The 19,043-nt window shown below is 51.9% G+C and overlaps 5 protein-coding genes across 5 annotated transcripts; 2 read left to right on the top strand and 3 right to left on the bottom strand.

The window, feature by feature from the left end:
• Window positions 1–2,382: 2,382 nt before the first annotated feature.
• Window positions 2,383–3,461, bottom strand: artA (14-3-3 adaptor artA; the record flags this gene model as incomplete). Its single annotated transcript, XM_046082605.1, has 5 exons — window positions 2,383–2,490; window positions 2,549–2,619; window positions 2,712–2,953; window positions 3,031–3,337; window positions 3,401–3,461. The coding sequence occupies 5 exons, from the start codon at window positions 3,459–3,461 to the stop codon at window positions 2,383–2,385; spliced, it is 789 nt and encodes a 262-aa protein (XP_045938562.1).
• Window positions 3,462–5,915: 2,454 nt separating this feature from the next.
• On the top strand, window positions 5,916–6,555 carry INH1 (uncharacterized protein; the record flags this gene model as incomplete). The annotated part of the gene is made up of 4 exons (XM_046082604.1): window positions 5,916–6,049; window positions 6,244–6,309; window positions 6,391–6,456; window positions 6,516–6,555. 4 exons carry the CDS (start codon window positions 5,916–5,918, stop codon window positions 6,553–6,555), a joined length of 306 nt encoding a protein of 101 aa, XP_045938561.1.
• Window positions 6,556–6,997: 442 nt separating this feature from the next.
• On the bottom strand, window positions 6,998–9,155 carry NSP1 (putative nucleoporin Nsp1; the record flags this gene model as incomplete). The annotated part of the gene is made up of 3 exons (XM_046082603.1): window positions 6,998–7,207; window positions 7,266–7,389; window positions 7,447–9,155. 3 exons carry the CDS (start codon window positions 9,153–9,155, stop codon window positions 6,998–7,000), a joined length of 2,043 nt encoding a protein of 680 aa, XP_045938560.1.
• Window positions 9,156–9,710: 555 nt separating this feature from the next.
• On the top strand, window positions 9,711–11,640 carry LDX57_000955 (DUF5102 domain-containing protein; the record flags this gene model as incomplete). The annotated part of the gene is made up of 4 exons (XM_046082602.1): window positions 9,711–9,801; window positions 9,887–10,501; window positions 10,575–10,843; window positions 10,927–11,640. The coding sequence occupies 4 exons, from the start codon at window positions 9,711–9,713 to the stop codon at window positions 11,638–11,640; spliced, it is 1,689 nt and encodes a 562-aa protein (XP_045938559.1).
• A 2,972-nt stretch (window positions 11,641–14,612) lies between these two features.
• Window positions 14,613–18,089, bottom strand: LDX57_000954 (MIZ zinc finger domain protein; the record flags this gene model as incomplete). The annotated part of the gene is made up of 1 exon (XM_046082601.1): window positions 14,613–18,089. The coding sequence occupies one exon, from the start codon at window positions 18,087–18,089 to the stop codon at window positions 14,613–14,615; it is 3,477 nt and encodes a 1,158-aa protein (XP_045938558.1).
• Between the last annotated feature and the right edge of the window lie 954 nt (window positions 18,090–19,043).

The following is a 19,043-nucleotide window of genomic DNA, read 5'->3' as shown; positions in this document are numbered from 1 at the left end:
ATACCGTAGTCACGAGGATACCTACCTACCTATCAACTCCCTATTTGGCTCGGACAAGTGTGACGACTGACGACTGACGACTGACGACTGGCAACTACTTACGCGAACAAACAGTGGACGGAGGATACTCAGTATGTAGTAATGACGACATCTCAGCTTACCTACAGCTTACGGTGTACAAACTTCCCTGTCCAATGCCCGGCTATCTACCTACGGAGTATATATACACAGGGAAGCCCGATCTTATTCGGGATAGGTAGGTGACTGTCAGCTGAGAAAAACATTTTCAGAAAAGAAATTAGGATCTCATCCACTTACTGCCACTGTCACCGTCACATGTTACCTACACAAGTACCTATCTATCTAATTTGTACTGAATGTAACACTTATTCGACCCCGGTCCTAGTTAGTGGAGGATGTTGATCTTGTATGTACATACAATCACCTAAACTCCGTAGATAGATAGGCAAGTCACTAACCAAAGGGGGGCAACGAAACAAAAAAAAAAAAAAAAAGGAAGAAACGCCGCAGACGTCATGTTTTCGGAATTGCTTTCCAGGAGTACCTTACCTTCCTTACTCCTAAGCGGCTTAAGGGTTACGGTATTATTTGTTGGTCTACATGGATAGTGTCAACTTACCATATTGTTGTACTGATTAACTATCTATTTAACTATACCCTGGGGTTTTACAATTAAGGGTAGGGATGGGCAGGCAAGTATAGGCAGGCAGGCAGGCAGGCAGACAAAAGTGGCTGGATAATACATACAGTAGTTACTACAGCATAGCTAACTACCTTATACACTGGGTACATACAGAGTAGGTAATGTCGCTATAGTTGACGGAGTATGTACATCACTGCATAGAAGGAGTGGAGGTGTGCACATACTTCAGGATAGGTAGACGCTACACAGCTCGAGTCCACTCGAATCATCGGACTCGAACAATTCACTTGAACATATATAGATAGATAGATAGAATGGCTAGTTGATGCTAACAGGTGACTCCAATGCCCCATTCACGTCCATGTGTGTTGTGATATTAGTATGCATAAATGGTGTGATGAGGTGATACTAAAGTGTTGTAAATTTGTCGTAGATGTTGTATACATAGAGGTGAATCTGTATAAATCTACCTCAATAATAGGTAGATACATACATACATACATCATCATCTTCTCACTGCGAGGCTAACGTATATACAATCTCGAAGAAGATCCTATAACCCAAACAACAAAGAAACCCCCTCAAACACAGACACCAAAGCCAAGTAAAACAAGACATCCAAGTAAGTCTCAACCTTGCCAAGTAAGTACCAAGTCTTCCAAGTCTTTGCTTCGCTGCCTGTCTGCCTGTACCTTTCTTGATACCTTGTATACTTGCCCCAAATAAACCAAGGTACTTTAGACGCTACCCATATCCAGCCATATCTCCCATCTACTTCAAACAATCATGTAGATCTAAAGCCCGAAGAGCTAGCCAGTATGTGCGGCTAATCGTCAGAAAATGACGGATGTGCGTTTGTCTGTTCTGTTTGCTGGTTTCGTGGTGGCTGGGTGACTTCTTGGCTGCCAGGATTGCTGTGCTGCGGTGGACAAAGTACGACGACCGACTTCCACATCCCTGTTGAACATGGATATTGAGATGACATGGCGCAACGTTGAGCCCCAGACAACGCCAGGCTAGACTCAAAGAGGAACTGTGTCATGCTTCGCCAGCGGCAGTGGCATCTACAGTATTCGGTTTTACTCAAGATCTGAATTTCAACTTTCTTAAATAGCCACTGCTGCCGGACTTTAGATCTAAATTCAAGCTAAGGCGAACATGTAAAACGCCGTGCGTGGCAAAGGAGTAACCCCAAGACATATACTGGAGCAATAGTCCAGATCCTCGAGGTATTTGCGGGGATGGAACTTCACTGGGTGTGGGTGTGGTTGCGAGTAATAAAAAATGGAATAAAAAAAAGGGAAAGGTATTCTTTGGGTAGTTGAGCAATAGGCAAAAACCGATAAAGGGGGAACAGGAGTTAAAAAGAAATAGAAGTCAAACAAGGAATCGAAAGCTGAGCCACACAGATGGAGAACCGGTTCACCTGCCAGCCGAGACGCGCTCAAAACGACATCAGATTGTGCTGGGGCAGGATATCAAAAGGGATCCGAGGAGCAATTTCGACCGAATATCCATCCGTTAGCTGTGGCGTCGTTTGAATAAAAAACCTCCACGTTGCCCTGGGTTGTATGGTACGAAAACAAAAATGCACCTCTCGTTTCCCTTTCTTTTTCTTCGGCCCTCTTCTACATTCATTCTAGTTCTTTCACGCAAGCCAGCCTGTCATCCGATTACTCCATCCGTGTGGGGACGGGGAATCCTGCATCATCTCTTGTTTACTCGGCGGGCTTCTCACCCTCGGCAGCCGGGGCCTCCTCCTTCTTCTCGGAAGTGGCGGCGGCCGAGTCGGCGGCGGGCTCAGCCTCGGACGAGGTCCAGAGCGTCTATCCAATGTTAGCACGAACGTCGGACCTGAGAGGATCCCTAACTAGCGGGTCTTACCAGGTTGTCACGGAGGAGCTGCATGATGAGGGTGGAGTCCTTGTAGCTCTCCTCGCTCAAGGTGTCAAGCTCTGCGACGTGCGTTAGTTTATTTGATTCCAACTCATTTTGAGAAACTCCCCGCATTAGAGTTCTATGCGGGGCCCCGGAAGTCAAGACATACCGGCAATGGCGTCATCGAAAGCGAGCTTGGCGAGGTGGCAAGCCTGGTCGGGCGAGTTGAGGATCTCGTAGTAGAAGACGGAGAAGTTGAGGGCCAGTCCAAGACGGATGGGGTGGGTAGGGGCAAGGTCGGTTTGGGCAACTTCGGTGGCAGCCTTGTAGGCCTCGAGGGAGGCGTCGGCAGCGCCCTTGCGGCGGTCGCCAATGGCGAACTCGGCGAGGTAACGGTGGTAGTCACCCTTCCTGTTGGGTTGAAACAGTGCGCGATTAGAATCTGTCATTCGTCGCGCGAAAGCCCGGAGATGAATCAAAACACGTACATCTTGTGGTAGAAGACCTTGGACTCGCCGCTCTGGGCAGAGGGGATCAGGTGCTTGTCGAGGACCTCCAGGATGTCATCGCAGATCTTGGCAAGCTCGGCCTCGATCTTCTGGCGGTACTCCTTGATGAGAGTGACCTGGGACTCGTTGCCCTTGGACTCCTCTTTTTGCTCGATCGAGGTGACGATTCTCCACGACGCACGGCGGGCACCAATGACGTTCTTGTAGGCAACGGACAGCAGATTCCGCTCTTCGACAGTAAGCTCAACATCGGCAGAAGCAACGATCTTCATGTTCTCGACCATCTCTACAGTAGTGGTTTGATCAGCAATGTGGTCGCGATTTACCAGACACAAAGGAAACGACGAACCCTCATAGCGCTCAGCCTGCTCAGCGAGCTTGGCCAGGTAAACAGCATCTTCGTGACCCATTGTGAAACGCTTTCTAGTGATGAAATCTGACGTTAGTTGAGAAGTTGCAGAATAGTGGAGAGATTGCGGTTTGAAGTCTTCCAAAAACCAGAGAGCGAAAAAAAGAGAATCAAATATGAATGAGAAACAGCAGAAAAAAGGAGGATAGATAAGGGGCACAGAAATTAATAGGGGGAAAGAAGCGTTCCAGATCGTGCGATGAAGCGAGGGGCAGGAGGCGGTAGTCACAGGGCAGAAGTGAGGCTGTGAGGTCAAGTGGTCCAAAGGAACACGAAATCAAGAAAAAAAGTGCCCCCTCCACTATTGATGCTCTGTTTGCTTTTTTTGGTGCAAAGAAAAAATTGATCAAATGAATCGAACGAGAAAACGTGATATGGAAAATCAAAAGTACAGGATCATTCCCATTCAGCGGGGAAGAGAACAGGTGGTACGGCGACGGTCGGGGTTGTTGACAGAGGAGGTCGCACCGCTGGTCCTCCACTCGGCTAGCCGTGGACTGTGTCGCGCGGGTAGGCGATTCCAACGTAGTCTAGACGGGGTGGAGGGGAGCGACGACGACCCAGCAATCATACCGCAACGTTCCCCAGTAAATATGTGGTGGTAGGACGTTCTCTCCCACCCTCAGAGCCTCCCAACCAAAACCATCAAGCAGGACGCGATGGCGATGACGAACATCGCGGATGGGAATGGGGGAGCGGGCAAGATTGGAGAAGTGGGATATGGCAATGACGAGGGGAAAACAGTGGAAGACAACAGAAAGACGTGACCGGGACTCACCTGGTGATTGGGTTAAGGACGGAGGGGGAAAGTAAAGTTGAGATGGGGGAGGAAGTAGAGGAGATTTGATGGTGGAATTGAAAGATAAAGTAGGTTGAGCAAAAGAGAAAAAATTATAACAGGCAAGACGGAGGAAGGAAAGAAGAAGGAAAGGAAGAAGAGAGAGAGAAGGAGAGAGAAGGAGAGAGGGGGAAGTTGGCAGTGAGAGAGCGAGAGCGAGTGGGAGGGGAAAGACCCAAAGGGGTCGAAAGGAGCCTCGACACCTAAGGCAGCCCTGGCGTCAATCGATTCTTTTTCCTTTTCGCCTTTGCCCGGCCGGGAATGGCCCCCCCTCAACTGTCTTCGTCCACTAGACTCGACTACTCCGGACTAGTTGCTTTATCCTCTTGTTTAATCGGTTCTTCAACTCTGCATTACTATGCGTACGGAGTACTCCGTATGGACATATCTATCTCGACTCTTGACTTTCGGCCTTGATCTGTTAACACTACGGCGCCTGACTACCAAGTCCACACAACCCGTCCGTCCTGTCCAGCCTCACTCCAATCTGGCCGTCCAGAGTACACTCCGACCAACAGGACGGATTGATAGATCTCCTCCCGGACTCAACGTAGGTCCCTCAATTCAAGGAAAGGAGTGCTTCGTCCAGACACTCGTTTGTGTGGTTCGGTGGGCCGCCCATCGTCATCCCTATTTCATTCCCGCCAATCGTTCCACCCACACCAGAGATCCTCCCAGACTGACTGGGATTTTATTATTATTGCTTCTATTATGATCCTTTTTTACGAGATTATTATTAGCGACTGAGGTCCAGAGAAAGGGCGTTTTAGCCGCCGTCCATTATTGATTGAGCCTCGTCGCTAGTGTTGCTAGTCCGGATGGAACCAAAGAGGAGATGTCGCCCACTCGACTCCATAATAATCAAATAATAGGGGAAGGGTCATTCGTATTTCCAATAAAAATGATAATGATTTGCTGTCGTCCGGGATAACGCCTTGAATCGTCCGAGGGGGTTGGATATGTACGATGAACGGAGTACTCGGGCAGCATTCTAGAGTACACACCGTAGTAGTAGAGGCGTGCGCTTACACCGTAGACAGAAGAGAATGGAATACTCAGACTGCGGACCGATTGGATTCTTTCCCTCTGGCGTTTCAGCCTGGCGGTTTCTGGACTCTTCGATCGATATGATCATTCCCATACCAACCAGAGGCTGTCAATGCAGCATGTCCAGACGCCGCCAATGTCTACAATGGTATTCTTAGCAACCGCACAACCCTAGATTCGGTCTCGATTGGCAGCTGACATGTATGAGCATTAGGTCTTATTAGTTTTGTGTTAAGAGTTTATCCAAATGCAAGCCAGCCCTAGCTAGCCTAGCCTCAGGCCCCAACCAGGCAGAAAACCAGCCAGCTCACCTGACCCGCTGACTCACCTGGCGCACTGACATAAGCATCACATGATCTGCGGTCTGGTGTCGTCATTGGAGAGAGACGGACCCGGACGGGCACTGGCAGCTCAGGTAACTCCGGTACCTTACGACTGCAGGCTAATAAGACCTAGCCAACCCTCTCCCCTCATCTTCCTTCCTTCCTTTCTTCCCTTTCCATCTCACATCCTACTCTATTTCATCGTCACTTGAATCCTTCACATCCACCTCCCTCACTCTCCATCATAATGCTCCGCCAATCCATCGTCCGTCCTTTGTCCACTGCCAACCGTGCCCTTGCTACGCGGTCCTTCTCTGCTCTCGCTCCCAGAATGGCCGAAGGCGATGTCGGTTCTCCCCGGTCGGGTGGCCAGGCGCAATCGTAAGGTTTCCCTTCTCTTCTAGGTGCTCTTGGTTTCCTTGCATTCCGGCTGTGCATATATGTGGGCATTGGGTCTGTCTGGACAATTGACCGTCCCGTCCACGGATGACATCATCATCATCACCATCAGCGACGCGTGCAACATTCTCAGCCAGAAAAACGAGGCATTGCTAACATCGTCATTCAAATGACAGGGACTCGTTCCAGCGTCGTGAAGCCGCTCAGGAAAACTTGTACATCCACGAGAAGGAAATCGAGAAGTATGTCCACCCATCTCCCGGCTTTCTCACCTAACTCCAAAAATCTACCCTCGAAAACCGTAACTAACTCGACACCTCCAGGCTCCGAAACCTGAAGAAGTCCATCTCCGAGCAGCGCGCCCACCTGGATAAGCTCGACAAGCACATGTACGTTCCATCCATTTTCCAAATCGACTTGGACCAGCTAGCTAACGCATTCCTCGCAGTGACGAGATCACCAAGAACCAGGGTGGAGAGCAGAACTAAGCTCACTCCCACCATTGACCATCCTCTCACCTGTCGAATGTATGACGGGGTTGTTTTCACGTTCACCTGATCATTTGCTTAACGATGCCGGATGGACAGTTGTTCAGCTTAAGGCGTATATCCCTTGACGAAAGCATAGTTTTTTTTATTGAGTGCATCTTGCTCATGTCCTCTATTCCTTAGATGTAATCTATCTACCCATCTCATCCACCTACATACCGAGCTCATCTACGAAATCATACTCTACTCTTACTTTAACCTGCTTGTAATTCACAAAACGATTTTGTTCATTAACCCATGTGCGAAAACACCTACTTGCGAACCGGAAAAGGAAGGAAGAAAGGAAAAGTGACCAGGCAAAAGAAAGATCTCCAAGTAGCAATCCCATCATAGGTACATTACATTCCCACGGTCAAGGTACAACCAGCGTAGACAGACCTGTTTACCGCCGTCCCATGTAAGAGCGGTAGAAATCGTCCGCAGCGTTTGTGCCTCCAATGCCGGAGCTGCTGAATCCGTATCCGAAGCGGGACGACAGCGTCTGTCCGGTCTTTTGCGCAGCCTGGACCTTGGCTTGAAGTTCGGTGGTACCTTGGTCGATGACTTGGAGCTGGGAAAGGTGAGAGTTCAGGATGCGTACGATTTGAGAGATCTAGATGGTTGGTTAGTGGCAAGTATAGAAAGGTGGTGGGTGTGAGGCATAAACTAACCGGCTCATCCGCCTTATTCGTCTTGCTCAAGGTAGACGAAGCGCCGTTGACTTCCTCGATCATGCTGGTAAGGTCCTTGCCCATTTCGTCCAGGCGCTCTGATAGCTTTTCGGCCATTTGGTAGCTAATTTTTAAATGTCAGCAGTCGGCACAATAGCATTAGAGTGGCAGGTTGACTTACGTTCGCTCACGCTCTTGATCCGGTCCTTGGAGTGACTCGCCCGGTCCCACCTGTTTCGACATCATCTCCTCCACTTCACGTTCGTACCGATCCAGCCAAGAAGTCAATTCCTCTTGTTGGCCTTCAACGGAAGCAAGCTGGCGCTCGACCTCCTGCGTCGCGCGGTCGGCATCGACTGTGCTTCCGTACAGCTTCTGGACCTTGCTTCCGTTCTCCACCAACATGCGATCCCATTCGGCAACCTTCTCCGCCTGCTCCCGGAAGTCCTTCTGATACTTGGTCAAGTCGGTGGCCCATCGAGTGATGATTTCATCCATCGTCTTGTTCTTCAGGCGCGACTGGGCTGGAGGAGCCGGTCCGGCAGTGGAGGCGCCCAGCCATTGGGGCTGCTTGACACCTGCGGTGGTCGAGGTGGTTGCCCCCGACGTGGCCGCTCCCGAAGTAGCAGTCAATGAGGGCTTGTCGCCCGCAGTGGTCGCACCGCTAGTGGAGGGCTGAGTAGACGGAGTAGCTCCGGCAGGCTTCGAGAACATGCTGGTCGCTGCGGGTTGAGAAGCGGGGGCGGAGGTGCCAGCAGGCTTTCCAAATAGAGTGTTGGTCGCTGCGGGCTGGGAGGCAGGGGCAGCGGTAGCAGTGGTTCCTGGGGCGCTCGTTTCGGTTGACTTGGGGGCTCCGAGTCCTGAAAATAAGCTGGAGCCACCGGCAGCAGGTGTGGATGATGGAGTGGTTGAGGAGGTGGCGCCTCCAAGGGCCGGAAAAAGGGACTTTTGTGGTGTCGCAGAGGACGTGGCAGGTGTCGCCGACGTTTGGGCAGTCGATGCCGGGGCGCCCAGCGCAGGGAAGGCAGGCTTAGCCCCAGAGTCGGCTCCGGAAGTGGGTGCTTTGAACATGGAAAGACCGGATGGTGCTGGGGCGGCGTTTCCGAAAAGGGTCTTTGGAGCGCTGTCCGCAGAGGTCGCGGGAGTTGTCGATTCTGCGGGTTTGTCCTTGTTAATATTTCCGAAGAGGCCACCTCCGGCGGGCGCCGCGGGAGTCGTGCTACCAAACGTGGGTTTCTGTGCTGCGTTCGCTCCGAATAGGTTGGGAGTCGACGATGGTTGAGAGGTTCCTCCCAGCGTGGGGGTGGTGGAAGAGGTTGTCGTAGGCGCGGTTGAGGGGTTGGCGTTCAAACCTCCGAAGAGACCGCCAGGCTTCTGCGCCGCCTGTCCAAAGAGCGTCTGGCCTTGACCGGTTGAGTTTCCTTGAGGAGGGGGCCCGGCGGGAGTGGTAGATGCATTCCCGAAGAGTCCTCCAGATTGTCCAGGGGTGGATGAGTTATTGCCGAACAGATTGCCGGTGGGTTTCGGCGCATTGTTCCCAAAAAGGCCTCCGGAGCTGGGGGTTTCGGTAGGCTTTGGTGTTTGTGATGATCCGGCGCCAAACAAAGAGGGCGTCTGGCCTGTGGTAGCGGCGGGTTTGTTCTGAGTTCCGAAGCTAAATGCTGGTGTACCACTACTACTCGCGCCACTACTGCCGGCATTACCAAAAAGCGAAGGGCTTTGTCCGGGTGTAGAGGTTGTTCCAAATGGAGAAGGCGTCGAGCCACCGGTAGTTGCTCCAACATTTCCAAAGAGACCTCCCGAGTTAGATCCGGTATTCGCATTGCCAGCGGAGCCGAAGATACTACCGCCAGAAGTCCCGCTAGAGGCCGGGGGGTCGAATGAAAACATATTCGATATGGCGTTGGGAGGCTAATGAGAAGGGTGGACGGACAGGGCTACCCTGGGAGGGAAGAGGAAGAGGGAAGGGGAGAAAAAAGTGATCTAGAAAAGAGAAAAGTCAGTCAAAGATGTTGCGAAGCTACCGATCGGGGAGAATCCCATTATGAACGAACAGGGGAACTCACTGCAGCCAGAAATGACAAACGTGCCCGGAAACCCAAGCAATTGGAAGAACTGTGATGCCTCAACAGAAAGCTGAGCCCGCGAGAAAGCAAAGCGGCCGAGTAAATTATTATGGTTCCTCTTCTGGTCGCCCCGGGCGCACCGCGCTTGGCTCGGCTGGCGGCTACGTGGGTACCTCAGGCAGACATACACTGCCTCAGGCACACGTTCGAGACTCGCATCGAACCCGGCCTGTAATCCAGCGTTCATTCACAGCCATCGCCAGACCATCATCTTCTTCCCTTGCCCCCTTTGGTGCCTTACCACCCTCGATCCCACTTTTTTAAATATTATCTATCTCTATATCTACATGATCATTTTTGGAATCACAGGCCTTTTCTAATGTCGGAACGGTCGCCCCGTCCGTCCAGCTCCCACCTGGAGCCCCCGAGGAAAAGCGTGGAGTTGGAAGATTCCGGGGCTCAAGATTCCGGTAGGCTTCCCTGTATGCATACAGAAAAACCAAGACATCTCTGGTGTCAATTGAGTTGGATCACTAACGACTCGACGTTGAACAGTAGCTTCTGACAGCGACGACGAACATTTCTCCGATGCCAGCGAGGGCCACCACCAGTCTGCTTCACACCCGGCGTCCGGTCGCACATCCCCTGTGCCGTTGACTCGCGTAGAGAAAGTCGATGAAAATCCTTCGCACGGCGAAATTCCCAAAACCTCTGCATTTGAAATCAGGGGGCAGGATGCCATTCCCGATGAAATTGAGGTGATACCGGAAGGGTCACGCAGCAGAAGTTCTTCGACTGCGGGGCATTTACCGCGACCTTCAACCCCGGGGGGTTCCCCCGTGCCCCGGACCGTGGTCGAGAAAGTCGACGTGGACCAGCCAAGTCATGGGGAAATCCCTGGCACTGCGGCATACGAACAGCGGAAAGCAGATGCGGTGCCTGATGTTGTGATGAATGTGTCGGATGCAGATAGCAGGCCACCATCTAGCCCGGATTCAAATCAACAGGCGCCAACTGATGCCAATGCGAGCGACACGGTCGTCCCCGAAACAGTCCTTTCGAGAGTCGACTCTCTTCCAAGCGAGGAACCAACTTCAGCTCCACATGCTCACCAGAGACGACCGAGTGACGCCCTTCCAGACGTCACAGAAGTCGTTGCAGATGCTCCAGGTACGTCTGCCTACGGTGCGTTGACACGGTCGATGTGTAGACGCGATTGACCAATGTCTCCCCCCCCCCCCAGATCCGGGATCCTCGCCAGAATCTCAGAATGACCACCAACCGGACGACAATCAAGAACAACCCGTCACGGACCATGGTGATCAATTGACTGAGGACCAAGCGGCTGCCGATGACTTTGACGATTTTGCAGAAGAACAAGACATTGGGGAAGATGATGACTTTGGGGATTTTGATGATGGCTTCCAGGAGCCTAGTGAGGAGGTAACTGAAGATGAATTTATTGAGCAAAACGAAATAAAACCTTCGCAGCCTCCTACACCACCTTCCGTTGTAAGTTCTTCAGCTGGCATTCCCCGTGGCAGTCTAGTTCTTCTCCAGATTGGTACAATACTGATTATTTACTACCTCTCCAGCCGCCTCTTTTGGATTTCGATGTTTTCCAATCCCTCTCTGATCTTAACTCCGCTCTTAACGATCCTCTCGATCGGCTCTTCCCGGCCTCGAAAGAAGTTTCAAGTCTACCTTCATTAGAGCCAATCCAAAACTCCTCCGCCATCTTCAACTCCGAACGCTCTCTATCACTGTGGTCACAACTCGTTGCACCCCCACCACTCCAACCCCAGAACTGGGTGAAATCCCGCATCCGCCGGCTCTTCCTCGTGTCACTCGGCGTACCTGTTGACCTGGACGAGATTCTCCCGGCGTCCAAACAGAAGAAACTTGTGCTTCCGTCTATCAACATCGGCTCAGACACCGGCGGGTCGACCACACATTCACGCTCTCAAAGCCAGAACCGGAAAGACGGCACCTTAAGCAGTACCGCTAGCCCACGGACCTCCACGCAGGGAAGCCGACAAAGAACCTCACGACGGCGCGAGCCTACACCCCCGCCCGAACTAGACCTCCCGGCGGTCCATCGACTTTGTACTACGACCGAGGCCGCCCTGGATGGGCTCACAGACGGCGAACTGCAAGGCCACGTCAAAGAGCTCGAGGACGTCACGCTACGCGCCAGTTCCGTCCTTGAATACTGGCTTAAACGACTGGACGGTCTAGTGAGTGAAAAGGAAGCCTTCGAGGGCGTGATAGAGAACCTAGTCAATCATGCCCGCCGTGTGAGAAAATAATGTACATCCCTAATGCGTTTCATTTGTTTGCTTTTTTTTGTCTACCAAATTCCCCCTCTACCTCGATCTACTTTGGTTTCTTGTTGGATCTGTGATCCCCCTTTTTTGTTTTCTTTTCTAATATCCACTTTGTTTCTTTCTTTTCTCCCTCTGTTGTCAAGCGAAGTCTGGACCTCGCGTCATGCATGTGTTTTGTTATCTTTTCTACCCCTTGCATCCTAGATCCATGACCCTCCTCACATTTGAATGAAAAGCCATAATTATTTGATTAGATAGACTTAGCTAGCAACGTTGATGTTGTATAATACACGCGAATCATTTTGATAGCACATTGAACTATTCTAGATAAGTGAAGGTCTGCAGTTGAGGTGGATGTGTAAGATTTGAGTGACGGTGCGAGTACCTAACGGATACATGGTGAAATATTATCGATGAACGCAATCCCCTCAGCGCTAGGTTACATTGCACTCCGTACCCAAGAATCATCGGTTCTAGATCCACCAGCTACTAGTTACTCCAAATATGAAAATCTCGGATCTAGTAGGTAATTCTGTAGGCCATTTCCGCCAATTTGCCTCCTATATACTAAGTACGGTTCAATTAACCCTAAGTTTAGGTAATCCGTCGTTGACATTCATCCTAACTCTCTCCCATAAGATCCCAATCCTGCTCTAGGGTATCAGAATGCCTAGATTCAGCAAAGTCTTTCTACCGGATCATCATCTGGATTCAGTATCCCCATCCAGAATAATGTAATAGGCGCAGGACGTATTCCATAGACGCCTCCCTCATCCCCATCCTCATAAATCCATGTACGGAGTTACTCCATACGCGTTGCAACACCTGTAACACCTTTCCCATTCTCTTGATATTACTCCCTTTAATTATAGGCCATACCAAAAAAAAAACCCCTCTTCTCAGATCCAACTCCGATAAATCAATAGCAATAGCAATGAACCCATCCGCGCTAATAGCACAAACCAATTCCCGAGACCAACAACCCCATTTAATATATAGTATCATTATCGCTTGGTATCAATAATTGCGTAGCAAAGGACACCGGGAAACATGCCACTGTCGGCATAGAACGCATTTGAAGGCGCGCGGGTCAGCTGGATTAGCGTTAGTATGGTTGTATGTATGTATGTTTTTTTTTGCGAAATCAGATGCGAGATGAAACTCCCGCTGTCGAGCACAGAACACCCGTACCTGGCCAGTCAGGGTCGTTATTGAGGTCCGGCTTGGAACCGGAGGCAGAAGGGACAGAAGGGGATGGCGGCGATGATGAGGTAGCATGCTAGGTAGGTAGGTAAGTAGGTAGGGATCTTCGTTTAGCATGTCCTTCCAGTCCTGTGGGGAGTCCAGCATCATGATTTCCGACATACGGGTGTCTTAGATGGGTTTTGGTTCTCCGAAACGCCTTTTCCTTTGGTATTATCGGCTAGCTTGGTCTGGTCTATTGGTTTGGGTCTATCCCTTTCGTCTAGCTTGGTCTGGTCTGTAGGTTTGGATCTATCTCCACTTCGTGCGTGCTGTTAGCGCCATCTGTTGCAGTTTTCCAGTCATGGAAGGTGCTGTCTCGCTAGATCGATTCGATAACTCACTGCACCGTTTCAACCCGGGAAGGACCTGGATTTTCAGGCATGATGAAGGCGAACCGAAAGGAAATCGTTATAAATGAACTAGATCGGTTGAGCCCAGGGCGTCGCTTGAATGTATTTGCTGGTAGAATAAAGACCTTGGTATAGAAGATGTGATAGCTTCAAAGTGATTCTGAGAGTCGAGCTCCTTGAGGTGAAAGTCGAAGGACCATACATATAATGCTCACATCGTGTGCCTGACTCAATTTATACTTTCTCGGTAGGTCGTGTCTTTTGCAAATTTATCATTCCGGTGTTCTCCTGCTATGATGAGTTTCTACGTCACTGTACCGCTATACCGAAGCTACCTACCCTACCTACTCGGTCTTTGGGCAACTCACCTTTAATACATACCATTAAATGTTATATAGCAACTAACCGAAGGCCAGGAATGAATATACTCGTGTAGAAACCACAACAGATTCCTGTTCACATGTACACTATGAAACCGGAGAGGCTTCTGTCATAATAGTAATACAATAACATGATAGAGCAAGCCGAAGGTACTCCGTGGATTACCACCCTACATAAAGTTTATGCTCTATTTGATAGAGCTAGAAGAGAGTTGTGGTTGGTGGTGTAAGGTAGGAGGTCTTCCCCATGTCCCCCTTCACTCTGATAATTGTGAATTATGTATGGACTTGGATGGCATCTCAAATCGAGCCAGAGGAGAGTTAGACTTAGGGCTGATGTCCATAATGGGACAGCCTTCCTAATTAGGCTAGTGGAAGTGGATTAAGTACATCGTTGGGGTAGCTCGATATTGTAACTCCCATCAGCGAGTATCTCTTCGAAGACCACCGAAGACCTATCAGCCATGGAACTTGAGTGTAGTAGGAAAAGTATATGTCTTAGTGAATATACCGTATGTAGGGCTAACATATGCTAGAAATTATAAAAGTGTACGAAAGAAAGGTAATCTCGGCAACATATACAGTCCTGGTACCCGTAAGTTGAATCCCAACTCTTCTATGAGAGACCGGATTGGACAACCAACAGACAATAAAGCATCAATGACAAAAAGTAGAATAAACGATCCGCGCAAAGGGGGGGTATCTCGTAAACAAGGAGCCGAAAGCGCCTGAGCTGATGAGGAATAGGAATAATAGGTTGAAAAGAACATGAAGCGAAGAAAAGAAAGCAAGGACAACACAATGAACAGAGTGACAAGAAGACAAGGCGACCTATCCACCTGAATACCATGCATGATGCAGAATCTTTTATGCACAAAACATTACAGGTCATACAGCAAACGCCTAAACGATGTTTTCCCCGTCGGGGGGGCTGTAGACCAAATTGATTCGTCAAGGTCATTGCCATGGCCAGAAAATGCTAGTCCAAGGCTATGACTTCGGGGGGTTGTTGGTGAGATGGCTGAGCACTGGTGTCGCCGTTCGTAGTGGACGACCGTCGCTGCTCAACCTTGGGTTGCTTCCGGGAGGCCGGAGTATCTGGACTGTTGACGCCGTTGGACTTTCGCTTCGAAGTGGTTCGGTCAGGATCACTCCGGTCCGGAGCCTCTGTTTCGGCCCTGACTTGCCACGAGCCGTCGGCTTTGACCTGTATGGCTCGTGCGGTATCAAGTCGATTGGTGCGCGCCAATTCCTCGCGGACTTCGACTAGGAAGCCGTCAACGACGAGGCTTTGAGGCCGGGCATCCTGGTGGCAGATGGGGCATTTCCAGTCCTCCTTCAGTGGCGCGTTCCCCGATTTGGACGCTCGAGTCAAGATCCAGGTGTCATGGTCAAAGCACTCCCGGTGACCGCAGAAGCGTCCGCGTACGGGAGTATCGAAAACCCTGGCCATGAAGGGATCCACAAGATCGACCGTGAGATTGTCGCTGACGATGCTCACTTCGTCATCCTGCTGCTGCTGACCCGGGGAGAGGCGGGTTTGGATCTGCTCGCGGGACTCCGCAGCGGCTAGCGGCTGTGCGAGCCCCTTCGCTCTGGGAAAGCTGACGATGTTTAGCACCTCGACGGCCATGGCGTACGTCAAGTCTCGGGTTTCGGCCGCGTTGCGAAGAAAATATAAAGCCACGGTGTTGAGACCCTCGCGGAGGTAGTGACTGATGTCCAAGGGAAGGTCTTTGCCGTTATGAACCTTTCGCCGCACGTAAGCCTCCGCGTCGTTGATGAACACGTAGATCACGCTGGGCCAGATAGATTCGGCGGTGCACCATGCCTGTTCGCTGACCTCGGAGGTCGCCGGATCTACGCGGATGCATCGTAGCCGGTGGATCTGGGAGCCGTCCTTGTAGGAACGCACCGCGCGCTGGCCCAACGAGGGAAGTTGAGAGGCCGGTACGCGATCAAGATCGGACCGCGACAATTCAAATTGCCATTTGAATGTGCACTCCTCAGTGCCTAATGGTACGGGTTTCCGGGCGAAACCGCTGATGTATTGAAACAGTCCAGCCTCTTGCTCGTGTGGCGGGGCCTGCACCTCATTCACCGGGCCTCTGAGGTGGGCTTGGTGAAGCGCGTCACGGAGAGGATGAGGTCGAGAGGTGGTCGATGGTCTGTGTCCGGGCGGGGGGAGCAATGGCTGGGCCGTATGACCAGGAGCAGAACGGTAATAGGGATACGGCTGAGGTTGAGATTGGATCTGAGAATGAAATGAAGGATGGGTAGGACGAACAGGATGAGGAGGGCGTTGCAGGCTGGCATGGGCTCGCGGGCCACCTGGCGACTGCACTCCATTGGGCCACACCCCGGTTGGGATCTGCGGTTGGGCGGGGATCGGGACAGAACGCTGTGTAGGCGACGACGCCTGGCACGGGGAGAAGGATTGAACCAGCTGAGATGGGAACACCATTTGTTGGAAGGGCAGTCCCATTTGTGGTGCAACGCCGCCGGGCGCAGGTCCAGGTGCCAGAGTCGATACGGGAGGAGGTGGCTGTTGTACTACTCCGTTTGCTCTGCGCGGGCGTCCGCGGCGAGGGGCCTGAGCGGACGGCACCGGGGGCGCATTCGGGGGACCTGTCGCCATCTGCGGCGACGCAATCACCGGTTGACCCGTCCCGGGCATTTGTGGGGATTGAGAGGGTTGAGGGCTTGGGATGCCGGTCGGTCGCGTCATGGCAAACGACGCCGTGTGAACAGTCGGTCCCGGGACGGCTGGATTGGGCGACTGTACTGGTTGCTGACCCGTTGGCTGCTGCCGTGGTAATGGTGGTGGTTGCGGCCCTGAGCCTGTAGGGCTATTCGAGACGAGAAGTGACTGATACAATCGAATGACATCGGCGTTCTCCTGTCGAATCTGAGTCCCGGATACGGCGTGCGTGCGGCGCCGCTGGAAGTTCAGCAAGTCTTGATTCCAGACCCTCTTGACCACGTCTTCGCTAATGCCTTTGCATAGCTGTCGACAGCTCGACAGGAAGATGGTGTAGGCCAGGGAGGACGAAGTGATGCCAAAGCCCTCCATTAGCTCCGCCGCGAAGGGAGGGAAACCCCGGGCGAAGACATGTGCGGCGTAAGTCCCCCACTGTTCCGCAAGCCGACCGAGACAAATCGCGGCCCTCTGCACGGCCTGATGGTAGATGGGCGTTTGCATCAAGACCACTACCGGATTTGGAAAGTGAGCCGACCAGCGCAGAAAATCGCGCGACACCTCACTGTTCGGCACCATGACCTTTTCAATGACCGCTAGACCCCGCGCCTGCTGCTCCGTGAAGTACGGCAAATTGAAGAATTCGGACGGGGAAAAACTGTAGAGACAATACACCTGGTGAATGGCAAGATACAAGCAGTCCTGGTTGACGCAGGCTTCGATCAGGAGTTGTAAGCGCGCGTTTTGGTACGGCTGGGGAGGATGGCCGGTTCGCTCCAAGTAGGCAATGTATTTGGTCAGCCTGCCCACTGAGCACTCGAAGAACGCGCCGTCAATGGTGGGAATAAACATAGACGAGCCCTGCGCATTCGACGGGCGCTGTCGCTGGGGTTGGCGGTGGGATGGCTGAACTTCATCTTGTCGTTGCGACTGGAGTACGGCGACGGCCGGGACGTGCGGGTGCGAATGGCTTGTCTGAACGGTCTGGGAATGAGGCATCTGCTGCGGCGGGTTTCCCCGGGCATCAAATTGCATCTCCGCATGATTCAACGGACTCCGGCCAGAATCGCCCGCCTCCCCCTCGCTCGTTCTCGTCGGCGGCGGAGTCGGAACTCCCGTGTTCACCTGCAGGGCCGGTCGCGGGGGGATGGACGGGGACTGGACACCGGTCGGACTGTCACGGGGTCGAGGAGCCGACGAGGCCTGCAGATTTAACAACGACAACGAAGCCGTCGGCGAGGGTTGCGCTGACTGCGTGGGGGGCGGAGGAAGATTGTTGTCGAGCGACACGGTCACGGGCGGCGGCGGAGGGTCGGGGGCAGTGGGAGCAGGCGGTTGAGGTTGAGGATGGCTCGAGGAGTACGACGGCGGAGAATGGATGACAGTGACGGGGGGCACCACATTGGATTGAGGTCGCGCGACCGACTGAGATTGAAGGCGAAATTGCGGTAGAGGCTGTGGTGGATGCGGTTGTGGGGGAGGCTGGGGAGGGGAGGCGACGGCGTCATTCTGCTGGCTCCGGCACGTTGACGGGGACGACGCGGGAGGCACGAGAACCGGAGTTGGCATGCCTGGACGCAAAGGGAGCTGGAGAGACGCCGTGGTCGCCGTTGCAGCAGCAGCAGTTGAAGTTGAAGTGGTGGAGGCGGAGGAAGGATTGTCCATCCACGATCTCCGCACGCCGCCTAGAAAAATGCTCGCAGTGGAATTCGACGATTGCAGATGGCCATGGAGAACCGCCGGGATTTGAGAAGTCATGGCGAACACATTCTTGTTGGAAATAAATGATCCGATGAAAGGAACCAGTGAATATGTATTGTATTTGTAGAGAAAGAAGGAGAGGGGAAGAAAGGAAAGAAAGAGAGAGAGAAAGAGAGAAAAAGGTGGGTACAAAGTCCAAAGTACAAACGCAACAAAGAAAACCGTTTGTTCCTGGAAGTTTGACGGCGCGTCGTGTTTCTCTTCCCTGTCGTTTTTCATTAGTTTCCTTTCCACTTCACTACGGAGTATTCCGTTTGGACTACTTTCTCTCTCTCTGTCTCGCTCTCGTGGCTTTCGACCAGTCCAGAACCACTCCGGCGCCTATCGATGCTGCCAGACATGATTAATCGAGATAATCATTTGACTCCCTCTAGAAAGGATCATTAGGCTGGATCCGTTCCGTCTTACCGTTAGATCTGACTTTTATGTTAATAATTATCCAGAATGGAAAAGACAGGTCCAGTGACGGAGATCCACCGCAAACGATCAATCTCATTTCTAGATGGAATGTTGATCGGCAGAAGGAAGGGATATCCCTGGTATAGACCACCAGTCTACTATAGACTACGACTATACTCCGTAGACTAATCTAGTAAACAGATGTATCTATTCTTCTCGAATAATAGACGACCGGAGGACCAACGGAGAGCAGTTCCTGAGTGAACTGGCAATGGAGACCCAATCTAATGAATTCATCCATTCGGAGCGACAGACCGACCGGCTCTGCTGTCACGGTGAGGCGTCGTATAAGAATTGGGTCATCATCCGCTCATTTCGTCTTTCCCTCTTCCTCTGTCTTCTGTCTCTCTCGAACCGCCCGTAAGCGCTGTCCCCCCGGGCGATCGACACGGCGGTTGTGAATGCGATTCTCTCGACTTCTTTTTATAGCGGACGATCCTCTACTTTGATCCTACTGTTCTTAAATTCTTATACCTTTCTCTGGATCATCCC

This window comes from Aspergillus melleus, assembly GCF_016097325.1.
Source record: "Aspergillus melleus strain CBS 546.65 chromosome Unknown contig1, whole genome shotgun sequence".
Classification (NCBI taxonomy): Eukaryota; Fungi; Ascomycota; class Eurotiomycetes; order Eurotiales; family Aspergillaceae; genus Aspergillus; species Aspergillus melleus.
Note: the sequence above shows the minus strand (reverse complement) of the source record. Positions and strands in the feature narration are given on the sequence as shown.